The 13,280-nt window shown below is 36.5% G+C and overlaps 1 protein-coding gene across 1 annotated transcript in view; it reads right to left on the bottom strand.

Annotated features, from left to right (window-relative positions):
- The window catches only part of drc4 (dynein regulatory complex subunit 4), a 28,411-nt gene that overhangs the window by 8,099 nt on the left and 7,032 nt on the right, over positions 1–13,280 (bottom strand). Inside the window, exons 4-8 of the mRNA XM_080789269.1 lie at positions 7,551–7,757; positions 6,410–6,464; positions 6,105–6,310; positions 5,356–5,523; positions 5,093–5,179 (exon numbers count right to left, since the gene is read on the bottom strand). Of these exons, the coding sequence (XP_080645395.1) occupies positions 5,093–5,179; positions 5,356–5,523; positions 6,105–6,310; positions 6,410–6,464; positions 7,551–7,757 (723 nt within the window). The remainder of the gene's footprint in view (positions 1–5,092; positions 5,180–5,355; positions 5,524–6,104; positions 6,311–6,409; positions 6,465–7,550; positions 7,758–13,280) is intronic.

Below are 13,280 nucleotides of genomic sequence, written 5' to 3'. Positions count from 1 at the left end.
TTGAAAAAAATGAAAAAATGACAAAAACGATGGGTTATAGCCCATGTTTTTTGAAATTTTGAAAAAAAAAGTTAGCCTCGTTTCTCATCATTTTGGACCGTGGGCTATAGCCCATATCGTACGACATACTATAGCGCGCAGTTTTTCATCATTTTTGAGGATTTGAAAAAAATGACGAAATGACAAAAACGATGGGTTATAGCCCATGTTTTTTGAAATTTTGAAAAAAAAAGTTAGCCTCGTTTCTCATCATTTTGGACTGTGGGCTATAGCCCATATCGTACGGCATACTATAAGCGCGCAGTTTTTCATCATTTTTGAGGATTTGAAAAAAATGACGAAATGACAAAAACGATGGGTTATAGCCATAGAGTATTAAAAGGATAGAGACTAAACTAGCGCGAAGCTCCGCCCCCTCCGCTATTCATGTCAGTGGAAGTTGCTCAGTGGCGTTTTGAAGCACCCGGAAGGCTGCCGGAAGTACCGTCTTTTCGCTGATTCAGCATTTCACTTCCGCATTTGGACACCAAATTTTGGTGTCCAAATGCGGAAGTGCACCCAGAGTGCACCTGGGCTTTACATTGGGCGCTCGGTTGCACGGGGTTTCCTCGTCAAGAATCCACGGGTCCGCCTGCAGTCCTTCCTCTTACCACTAGGGACCAGCGCTTCAACATTGGAGTGCTTAGCTGGCCCCTTGGTTATAGCCCATGTTTTTTGAAATTTTGAAAAAAAAAGTTAGCCTCGTTTCTCATCATTTTGGACCGTGGGCTATAGCCCATATCGTACGGCATACTATAGCGCGCAGTTTTTCATCATTTTTGAGGATTTGAAAAAAATTACGAAATGACAAAAACGATGGGTTATAGCCCATGTTTTTTGAAATTTTGAAAAAAAAAGTTAGCCTCGTTTCTCATCATTTTGGACCGTGGGCTATAGCCCATATCGTACGGCATACTATAGCGCGCAGTTTTTCATCATTTTTGAGGATTTGAAAAAAATGAAAAAATGACAAAAACGATGGGTTATAGCCCATGTTTTTTGAAATTTTGAAAAAAAAAGTTAGCCTCGTTTCTCATCATTTTGGACTGTGGGCTATAGCCCATATCGTACGGCATACTATAGCGCGCAGTTTTTCATAATTTTTGAGGATTTGAAAAAAATGACGAAATGACAAAAACGATGGGTTATAGCCCATGTTTTTTGAAATTTTGAAAAAAAAAGTTAGCCTCGTTTCTCATCATTTTGGACCGTGGGCTATAGCCCATATCGTACGGCATACTATAGCGCGCAGTTTTTCATCATTTTTGAGGATTTGAAAAAAATGAAAAAATGACAAAAACGATGGGTTATAGCCCATGTTTTTTGAAATTTTGAAAAAAAAAGTTAGCCTCGTTTCTCATCATTTTGGACCGTGGGCTATAGCCCATATCGTACGGCATACTATAGCGCGCAGTTTTTCATCATTTTTGAGGATTTGAAAAAATGACGAAATGACAAAAACGATGGGTTATAGCCCATGTTTTTTGAAATTTTGAAAAAAAAAGTTAGCCTCGTTTCTCATCATTTTGGACCGTGGGCTATAGCCCATATCGTACGGCATACTATAGCGCGCAGTTTTTCATCATTTTTGAAGATTTGAAAAAAATTACGAAATGACAAAAACGATGGGTTATAGCCCATGTTTTTTGAAATTTTGAAAAAAAAAGTTATCCTCATTTCTCATCATTTTGGACCATGGGCTATAGCCCATATCGTACGGCATACTATAGCGCGCCGTTTTTCATCATTTTTGAGGATTTGAAAAAAATGACGAAATGACAAAAACGATGGGTTATAGCCCATGTTTTTTGAAATTTTGGAAAAAAAAGTTAGCCTCGTTTCTCATCATTTTGGACCATGGGCTATAGCCCATATCGTACGGCATACTATAGCGCGCCGTTTTTCATCATTTTTGAGGATTTGAAAAAAATGAAAAAATGACAAAAACGATGGGTTATAGCCCATGTTTTTTGAAATTTTGAAAAAAAAAGTTAGCCTCGTTTCTCATCATTTTGGACCGTGGGCTATAGCCCATATCGTACGGCATACTATAGCGCGCAGTTTTTCATCATTTTTGAGGATTTGAAAAAAATGACGAAATGACAAAAACGATGGGTTATAGCCCATGTTTTTTGAAATTTTGAAAAAAAAAGTTAGCCTCGTTTCTCATCATTTTGGACCGTGGGCTATAGCCCATATCGTACGGCATACTATAGCGCGCAGTTTTTCATCATTTTTGAAGATTTGAAAAAAATTACGAAATGACAAAAACGATGGGTTATAGCCCATGTTTTTTGAAATTTTGAAAAAAAAAGTTATCCTCATTTCTCATCATTTTGGACCATGGGCTATAGCCCATATCGTACGGCATACTATAGCGCGCCGTTTTTCATCATTTTTGAGGATTTGAAAAAAATGACGAAATGACAAAAACGATGGGTTATAGCCCATGTTTTTTGAAATTTTGAAAAAAAAAGTTAGCCTCGTTTCTCATCATTTTGGACTGTGGGCTATAGCCCATATCGTACGGCATACTATAGCGCGCAGTTTTTCATCATTTTTGAGGATTTGAAAAAAATGACGAAATGACAAAAACGATGGGTTATAGCCCATGTTTTTTGAAATTTTGAAAAAAAAAGTTAGCCTCGTTTCTCATCATTTTGGACCGTGGGCTATAGCCCATATCGTACGGCATACTATAGCGCGCAGTTTTTCATCATTTTTGAGGATTTGAAAAAATGACGAAATGACAAAAACGATGGGTTATAGCCCATGTTTTTTGAAATTTTGAAAAAAAAAGTTAGCCTCGTTTCTCATCATTTTGGACCGTGGGCTATAGCCCATATCGTACGGCATACTATAGCGCGCAGTTTTTCATCATTTTTGAAGATTTGAAAAAAATTACGAAATGACAAAAACGATGGGTTATAGCCCATGTTTTTTGAAATTTTGAAAAAAAAAGTTATCCTCATTTCTCATCATTTTGGACCATGGGCTATAGCCCATATCGTACGGCATACTATAGCGCGCCGTTTTTCATCATTTTTGAGGATTTTAAAAAAATGACGAAATGACAAAAACGATGGGTTATAGCCCATGTTTTTTGAAATTTTGAAAAAAAAAGTTAGCCTCGTTTCTCATCATTTTGGACCATGGGCTATAGCCCATATCGTACGGCATACTATAGCGCGCCGTTTTTCATCATTTTTGAGGATTTGAAAAAAATGAAAAAATGACAAAAACGATGGGTTATAGCCCATGTTTTTTGAAAATTTGAAAAAAAAAGTTAGCCTCGTTTCTCATCATTTTGGACCGTGGGCTATAGCCCATATCGTACGGCATACTATAGCGCGCAGTTTTTCATCATTTTTGAGGATCTGAAAAAAATGACGAAATGACAAAAACGATGGGTTATAGCCCATGTTTTTTGAAATTTTGAAAAAAAAAGTTAGCCTCGTTTCTCATCATTTTGGACCGTGGGCTATAGCCCATATCGTACGGCATACTATAGCGCGCAGTTTTTCATCATTTTTGAAGATTTGAAAAAAATTACGAAATGACAAAAACGATGGGTTATAGCCCATGTTTTTTGAAATTTTGAAAAAAAAAGTTATCCTCATTTCTCATCATTTTGGACCATGGGCTATAGCCCATATCGTACGGCATACTATAGCGCGCCGTTTTTCATCATTTTTGAGGATTTGAAAAAAATGACGAAATGACAAAAACGATGGGTTATAGCCCATGTTTTTTGAAATTTTGAAAAAAAAAGTTAGCCTCGTTTCTCATCATTTTGGACTGTGGGCTATAGCCCATATCGTACGGCATACTATAGCGCGCAGTTTTTCATCATTTTTGAGGATTTGAAAAAAATTACGAAATGACAAAAACGATGGGTTATAGCCCATGTTTTTTGAAATTTTGAAAAAAAAAGTTAGCCTCGTTTCTCATCATTTTGGACCGTGGGCTATAGCCCATATCGTACGGCATACTATAGCGCGCAGTTTTTCATCATTTTTGAGGATTTGAAAAAAATGACGAAATGACAAAAACGATGGGTTATAGCCCATGTTTTTTGAAATTTTGAAAAAAAAAGTTAGCCTCGTTTCTCATCATTTTGGACCGTGGGCTATAGCCCATATCGTACGGCATACTATAGCGCGCAGTTTTTCATCATTTTTGAGGATTTGAAAAAAATGAAAAAATGACAAAAACGATGGGTTATAGCCCATGTTTTTTGAAATTTAAAAAAAAAAAGTTAGCCTCGTTTCTCATCATTTTGGACTGTGGGCTATAGCCCATATCGTACGGCATACTATAGCGCGCAGTTTTTCATCATTTTTGAGGATTTGAAAAAAATGACGAAATGACAAAAACGATGGGTTATAGCCCATGTTTTTTGAAAAAAAAAGTTAGCCTCGTTTCTCATCATTTTGGACCGTGGGCTATAGCCCATATCGTACGGCATACTATAGCGCGCAGTTTTTCATCATTTTTGAGGATTTGAAAAAAATGAAAAAATGACAAAAACGATGGGTTATAGCCCATGTTTTTTGAAATTTTGAAAAAAAAAGTTAGCCTCGTTTCTCATCATTTTGGACCGTGGGCTATAGCCCATATCGTACGGCATACTATAGCGCGACGTTTTTCATCATTTTTGAGGATTTGAAAAAAATGAAAAAATGACAAAAACGATGGGTTATAGCCCATGTTTTTTGAAATTTTGAAAAAAAAAGTTAGCCTCGTTTCTCATCATTTTGGACCGTGGGCTATAGCCCATATCGTACGGCATACTATAGCGCGCAGTTTTTCATCATTTTTGAGGATTTGAAAAAAATGACGAAATGACAAAAACGATGGGTTATAGCCCATGTTTTTTGAAAATTTGAAAAAAAAAGTTAGCCTCGTTTCTCATCATTTTGGACCGTGGGCTATAGCCCATATCGTACGGCATACTATAGCGCGCAGTTTTTCATCATTTTTGAAGATTTGAAAAAAATGACGAAATGACAAAAACGATGGGTTATAGCCCAAAGATATGTTAGCATTGTACCTTGCTGAATCTCTGCTCCAACACCTCATGCTCCCATTTCAGATCTTTCATCTCCTTTTCTCCAACCTTCAAACGTGCCTTGGAATGCTGTCGAGAGTTATTGCCATTAATGAGTATGATCACTCAGGAAATAAATTAAAAAGTAGGGATGCACGATTAATCTGTAGCATAATCGGAATAGGCCATAAAAATGCCATATCGGTATCGGAACGGTCTCAAAAGAATACAGATTATTTAATCGTTTTTTTGAGTGGTAAACGCACCGCCAACGAGACCTTGTCCTTCTCATAATGGAGCAGCTGTTTCTGAAGCTCAGCCATCTCCTCCTTGGCTTTCTGAAGTGGTTCAGTTAGACGCTTGTTCTGAAGCAACACTTCCGCCATCTCCTTCTCTAGTCGCTCCTCTTTCTTCTTCATATCCTCCGCTTGTTCCTAAACAACATCGGTATGCTTGTATAAAACACAAAACTGCAGTGCTCAGCCCAACTATTGCAAATATACTCTCAACTAAGTTGCAATACTCTTGACAGCCCATTCATGACACGGGAAATTCCTATCTGATGATTGTATTTAAGTATGGCGTGATTATTTTTCTATGTGTTCGAGTTTAAGCACTCGTTTTCAATAACGCCACGCCCTGCTGTCTCGTGCATTATGCACATTAGGATTGTACGCAGGACTGTTCTAAACTCCAATACAAACAATCAATTCATTGACTGAAACTAGGACATGACAATGATGGATCTTTATGAAACAAAGACTTGACAGATTAAAAAAAAGAGGATAACCCAAGCTTTCCGTACAGATGCAATCTTGGTGAGTTTAAAGTCATTTAATACAGATAGGAATTTTCTGTTTTATGAATGGGCTGTCAAGGGTTGGTATTGCAACTTCGATGCAGATAGCATTATAGCGTCTAAGTTGCTTGCGGCTGGGAGGGGGGGCATTCATTTGAAATATACTTAAATGATACCTTCCTGGGATCACCATGGTTTATTTTCAACATGACTAACCTTCAGTGTGTTCATGAGGGCCAGATTGTTGAGTGTAATGTCATTGTAATAGTTCTTTATGTTGCTGAAAGCTTTCTCATGATTCTCCTTCAGAGTGGCGATGTGGCTGTTACTTCTCTCCTCTGTCTCTTTGATCTCTCTTTTTCTCTGGAGATCCAGTTCTTGTCGGAGCATGACCATCTTCTTCTCGTACTTGGCCTCGATTTCTGCCAAAATGGTAACAGACACAAAATTCAAACTTCCAATGCGAGGTTTTAATATTGAAATTTGAGCGCAACGCACCCACATGGACATGGTTCATTCACCTCTGACTTGTCTCTCAAAATCGTTTCTCGTTTTTGTTAATTCCTCATCATGTTTCTGTTGAGATAGAGATGATACAGTTAAGCTTGGCTCTGTGCCAATGATGTAGCCTGCAATCCAGACGGAGGCACTAGTACAGCGTTAACCTTTTCCCTTTTTGCCGAACAGAGCGAATCAGTCTGGATTCCAGGGCAGGCTACCAAAAAAAACGAAACATGGTATTCAAAAGAAGTGTGGTTGTCTTAATGGTAAACTTGACAGAAAAAGACTCACTCACTGTGGCTTTTCTTTTGTAAACTTTAATTTTGACCATCATTGTTGTCAACTTGTGTTTCCGCTCTTATTCTTTGTTGTGTTTGCTCCTTTGTGCCTTGTTTTAACTTGATTGTTTATATTGCTGTTTTTACTGTACAGCACTTTGTAACTTTGTTTTGAAAAGTGCTTTATGAATTAAATTGACTTACTTACTGTATACAAAAATGAAGGAAAACTCATATACTTTGAGCACAGAGCACTTCATAAGCATGATAAAAGAAAAGAAAAAATGTTTTGTGTTCGGACTAAAGGAGTTTTTTTTCTGTCAAGCTTTCCTCTATGTTTTTGAGACCACCGCTCCTGTAGTCAAGTTTGGAAAGAAGGACGAAGAAAGGCGCAACAGTTTTCTCAGTTCTTCGTTCTCTTAATCCATTTAGGTTTTCTCAAAAACCCATGTTTCTATGTCAGTGGTTCTCAAACATTTTCACGTCATGGACCCCCAAACATGTATATAATTGGCCGCCGACCCCCATCTGAAAACATGTTGTTCACTGCAGGGCTCCCACCAGAAGCAAAGATATGAGTTAAAAACGTTCTCTGAAAGAATATATATAAAGATTTGCGCCAGATTTTCACGATAAAAAAACCCCAAGAGGGGTTCCCGTTGAGAATGGTTTAATGGTATATTATGGTGACCCGCATGTAATTCCGACGGAGCATTAGTTCGACATGCGTCCGCATGTCGAACATGCGCTGCTCCCGTGCTTGTGGTTATGATTAGGTTAGGGTATGAGGTTGTTTGTCGGACCAATGACTAGTCTGAACTACATACTGCACCCGTATATAACAATATTATTGTGGGTACCTACCTAGTACTGTCCTACTCACCAGTTTTTGATGTTTGAAAAGGCTTTCACCGGAGATGTCCTGCTCCTTGAGGTCCACCTTGATGACACGCATGCCCTTCCGGAGCTCATTCTCCAACTCGGCGTGCTCCTTCTGCAGCAGCTTGGTGGAGACGACGCCCTCCGCCTTCACCTCCGAGACGGTGTTGTGGTGCTCGTACAGCAAATGCTTCACCTTCTGCTTGTACACCTGATGATGGAACATAATAATAATTTTAATGGAACCTGAATTCACAGCACTTGTAAAAAAAAAAGTTAGAGATGCACAATATCGAAATTATGACCTTGGCCGATATATTACATTATTACTAGAGATGTCCTGATACTGTATCGGTATCAGCCCTTATTTGGTCATATCGGATCATATCGGTATCGGCAAATATGCCAGTCTAACCACCGATCCGACACAGGGGTAAGGGGTTGACTCTTTATAGCCCATGTTTTTTGAAATTTTGAAAAAAAAGTTATCCTCGTTTCTCATCATTTTGAACCATGGGCTATAGCCTATATCGTACGGCATACTATAGCGCGCCGTTTTTCATCATTTTTGATGATTTGACAAAAATTAAAAAATTAAAAAAAACGATGGGTTATAGCCCATGTTTTTTGAAATTTTGGAAAAAAAAGTTATCCTCGTTTCTCATCATTTTGGACCATGGGCTATAGCCTATATCGTACGGCATACTATAGCGCGCCATTTTTCATCATTTTTGATGATTTGACAAAAAATGCAAAAATGAAAAAAACGATGGGTTATAGCCCATGTTTTTTGAAATTTTGGAAAAAAAAGTTATCCTCGTTTCTCATCATTTTGGACCATGGGCTATAGCCTATATCGTACGGCATACTATAGCGCGCCGTTTTTCATCATTTTTGATGATTTGACAAAAATTAAAAAATTAAAAAAAACGATGGGTTATAGCCCATGTTTTTTGAAATTTTGGAAAAAAAAGTTATCCTCGTTTCTCATCATTTTGGACCATGGGCTATAGCCTATATCGTACGGCATACTATAGCGCGCCATTTTTCATCATTTTTGATGATTTGACAAAAATGAAAAAATGAAAAACAACGATGGGTTATACCGGTATCCCATGTTTTTTGAAATTTTGAAAAAATAAGTTAGCCTCGTTTCTCATCATTTTGGACCGTGGGCTATAGCCCATATCGTACGGCATACTATGGCACGCGGTTTTTCATAATTTTTGAGGATTTGAAAAAAATGAAAAAATGAAAAAAACGATGGGTTATAGCCCATGTTTTTTGAAATTTTGGAAAAAAAAGTTATCCTCGTTTCTCATCATTTTGGACCATGGGCTATAGCCTATATCGTACGGCATACTATAGCGCGCCATTTTTCATCATTTTTGATGATTTGACAAAAATGCAAAAATGAAAAAAACGATGGGTTATAGCCCATGTTTTTTGAAATTTTGGAAAAAAAAGTTATCCTCGTTTCTCATCATTTTGGACCATGGGCTATAGCCTATATCGTACGGCATACTATAGCGCGCCATTTTTCATCATTTTTGATGATTTGACAAAAATGAAAAAATGAAAAAAACGATGGGTTATAGCCCATGTTTTTTTAAATTTTGGAAAAAAAAGTTATCCTCGTTTCTCATCATTTTGGACCATGGGCTATAGCCTATATCGTACAGCATACTATAGCGCGCCGTTTTTCATCATTTTTGATGATTTGACAAAAATGAAAAAATGAAAAAAACGATGGGTTATAGCCCATGTTTTTTTTAATTTTGAAAAAAAAAGTTAGCCTCGTTTCTCATCATTTTGGACCGTGGGCTATAGCCCATATCGTACGGCATACTATGGCACGCGGTTTTTCATCATTTTTGAGGATTTGAAAAAAATGAAAAAATGAAAAAAACGATGGGTTATAGCCCATGTTTTTTGAAGTTTTGGAAAAAAAAGTTATCCTCGTTTCTCATCATTTTGGACCATGGGCTATAGCCTATATTGTACGGCATACTATAGCGCGCCGTTTTTCATCATTTTTGATGATTTGACAAAAATGAAAAAATGAAAAAAACGATGGGTTATAGCCCATGTTTTTTGAAGTTTTGGAAAAAAAAGTTATCCTCGTTTCTCATCATTTTGGACCATGGGCTATAGCCTATATCGTACGGCATACTATAGCGCGCCATTTTTCATCATTTTTGATGATTTGACAAAAATGAAAAAATGAAAAAAACGATGGGTTATAGCCCATGTTTTTTTAAATTTTGGAAAAAAAAGTTATCCTCGTTTCTCATCATTTTGGACCATGGGCTATAGCCTATATCGTACAGCATACTATAGCGCGCCGTTTTTCATCATTTTTGATGATTTGACAAAAATGAAAAAATGAAAAAAACGATGGGTTATAGCCCATGTTTTTTTTAATTTTGAAAAAAAAAGTTAGCCTCGTTTCTCATCATTTTGGACCGTGGGCTATAGCCCATATCGTACGGCATACTATGGCACGCGGTTTTTCATCATTTTTGAGGATTTGAAAAAAATGAAAAAATGAAAAAAACGATGGGTTATAGCCCATGTTTTTTGAAGTTTTGGAAAAAAAAGTTATCCTCGTTTCTCATCATTTTGGACCATGGGCTATAGCCTATATTGTACGGCATACTATAGCGCGCCGTTTTTCATCATTTTTGATGATTTGACAAAAATGAAAAAATGAAAAAAACGATGGGTTATAGCCCATGTTTTTTGAAGTTTTGGAAAAAAAAGTTATCCTCGTTTCTCATCATTTTGGACCATGGGCTATAGCCTATATCGTACGGCATACTATAGCGCGCCATTTTTCATCATTTTTGATGATTTGACAAAAATGAAAAAATGAAAAAAACGATGGGTTATAGCCCATGTTTTTTGAAATTTTGAAAAAAAAAGTTATCCTCGTTTCTCATCATTTTGGACCATGGGCTATAGCCTATATCGTACGGCATACTATAGCGCGCCGTTTTTCATCATTTTTGATGATTTGACAAAAATGAAAAAATGAAAAAAACGATGGGTTATAGCCCATGTTTTTTGAAATTTTGGAAAAAAAAGTTATCCTCGTTTCTCATCATTTTGGACCATGGGCTATAGCCTATATCGTACGGCATACTATAGCGCGCCATTTTTCATCATTTTTGATGATTTGACAAAAATGAAAAAATGAAAAAAAACGATGGGTTATAGCCCATGTTTTTTGAAAATTTGAAAAAAAAGTTATCCTCGTTTCTCATCATTTTGGACCATGGGCTATAGCCTATATCGTACGGCATACTATAGCGCGCCGTTTTTCATCATTTTTGATGATTTGACAAAAATTAAAAAATTAAAAAAACGATGGGTTATAGCCCATGTTTTTTGAAATTTTGAAAAAAAAAGTTAGCCTCGTTTCTCATCATTTTGGACCGTGGGCTATAGCCCATATCGTACGGCATACTATGGCACGCCGTTTTTCATCATTTTTGAGGATTTGAAAAAAATGAAAAAAACGATGGGTTATAGCCCATGTTTTTTGAAATTTTGAAAAAAAAGTTATCCTCGTTTCTCATCATTTTGGACCGTGGGCTATAGCCCATATCGTACGGCATACTATGGCACGCGGTTTTTCATCATTTTTGAGGATTTGAAAAAAATGAAAAAATGAAAAAAACGATGGGTTATAGTCCATGTTTTTTGAAATTTTGGAAAAAAAAGTTATCCTCGTTTCTCATCATTTTGGACCATGGGCTATAGCCTATATCGTACAGCATACTATAGCGCGCCGTTTTTCATCATTTTTGATGATTTGACAAAAATGAAAAAATGAAAAAAACGATGGGTTATAGCCCATGTTTTTTTTAATTTTGAAAAAAAAAGTTAGCCTCGTTTCTCATCATTTTGGACCGTGGGCTATAGCCCATATCGTACGGCATACTATGGCACGCGGTTTTTAATCATTTTTGAGGATTTGAAAAAAATGAAAAAATGAAAAAAACGATGGGTTATAGCCCATGTTTTTTGAAGTTTTGGAAAAAAAAGTTATCCTCGTTTCTCATCATTTTGGACCATGGGCTATAGCCTATATTGTACGGCATACTATAGCGCGCCGTTTTTCATCATTTTTGATGATTTGACAAAAATGAAAAAATGAAAAAAACGATGGGTTATAGCCCATGTTTTTTGAAGTTTTGGAAAAAAAAGTTATCCTCGTTTCTCATCATTTTGGACCATGGGCTATAGCCTATATCGTACGGCATACTATAGCGCGCCATTTTTCATCATTTTTGATGATTTGACAAAAATGAAAAAATGAAAAAAACGATGGGTTATAGCCCATGTTTTTTGAAATTTTGAAAAAAAAAGTTATCCTCGTTTCTCATCATTTTGGACCATGGGCTATAGCCTATATCGTACGGCATACTATAGCGCGCCGTTTTTCATCATTTTTGATGATTTGACAAAAATGAAAAAATGAAAAAAACGATGGGTTATAGCCCATGTTTTTTGAAATTTTGGAAAAAAAAGTTATCCTCGTTTCTCATCATTTTGGACCATGGGCTATAGCCTATATCGTACGGCATACTATAGCGCGCCATTTTTCATCATTTTTGATGATTTGACAAAAATGAAAAAATGAAAAAAAACGATGGGTTATAGCCCATGTTTTTTGAAAATTTGAAAAAAAAGTTATCCTCGTTTCTCATCATTTTGGACCATGGGCTATAGCCTATATCGTACGGCATACTATAGCGCGCCGTTTTTCATCATTTTTGATGATTTGACAAAAATTAAAAAATTAAAAAAACGATGGGTTATAGCCCATGTTTTTTGAAATTTTGAAAAAAAAAGTTAGCCTCGTTTCTCATCATTTTGGACCGTGGGCTATAGCCCATATCGTACGGCATACTATGGCACGCCGTTTTTCATCATTTTTGAGGATTTGAAAAAAATGAAAAAAACGATGGGTTATAGCCCATGTTTTTTGAAATTTTGAAAAAAAAGTTATCCTCGTTTCTCATCATTTTGGACCGTGGGCTATAGCCCATATCGTACGGCATACTATGGCACGCGGTTTTTCATCATTTTTGAGGATTTGAAAAAAATGAAAAAATGAAAAAAACGATGGGTTATAGTCCATGTTTTTTGAAATTTTGGAAAAAAAAGTTATCCTCGTTTCTCATCATTTTGGACCATGGGCTATAGCCTATATTGTACGGCATACTATAGCGCGCCGTTTTTCATCATTTTTGATGATTTGACAAAAATGAAAAAATGAAAAAAACGATGGGTTATAGCCCATGTTTTTTGAAGTTTTGGAAAAAAAAGTTATCCTCGTTTCTCATCATTTTGGACCATGGGCTATAGCCTATATCGTACGGCATACTATAGCGCGCCATTTTTCATCATTTTTGATGATTTGACAAAAATGAAAAAATGAAAAAAACGATGGGTTATAGCCCATGTTTTTTGAAATTTTGAAAAAAAAAGTTATCCTCGTTTCTCATCATGTTGGACCATGGGCTATAGCCTATATCGTACGGCATACTATAGCGCGCCGTTTTTCATCATTTTTGATGATTTGACAAAAATTAAAAAATGAAAAAAACGATGGGTTATAGCCCATGTTTTTTGAAATTTTGGAAAAAAAAGTTATCCTCGTTTCTCATCATTTTGGACCATGGGCTATAGCCTATATCGTACGGCATACTATAGCGCGCCATTT

The sequence above is a fragment of the Protomyctophum bolini genome (assembly GCF_963924005.1).
Source record: "Protomyctophum bolini genome assembly, chromosome: 1".
Lineage (NCBI taxonomy): Eukaryota > Metazoa > Chordata > Actinopteri > Myctophiformes > Myctophidae > Protomyctophum > Protomyctophum bolini.
This window is presented reverse-complemented; position numbering and strand designations above follow the sequence as displayed.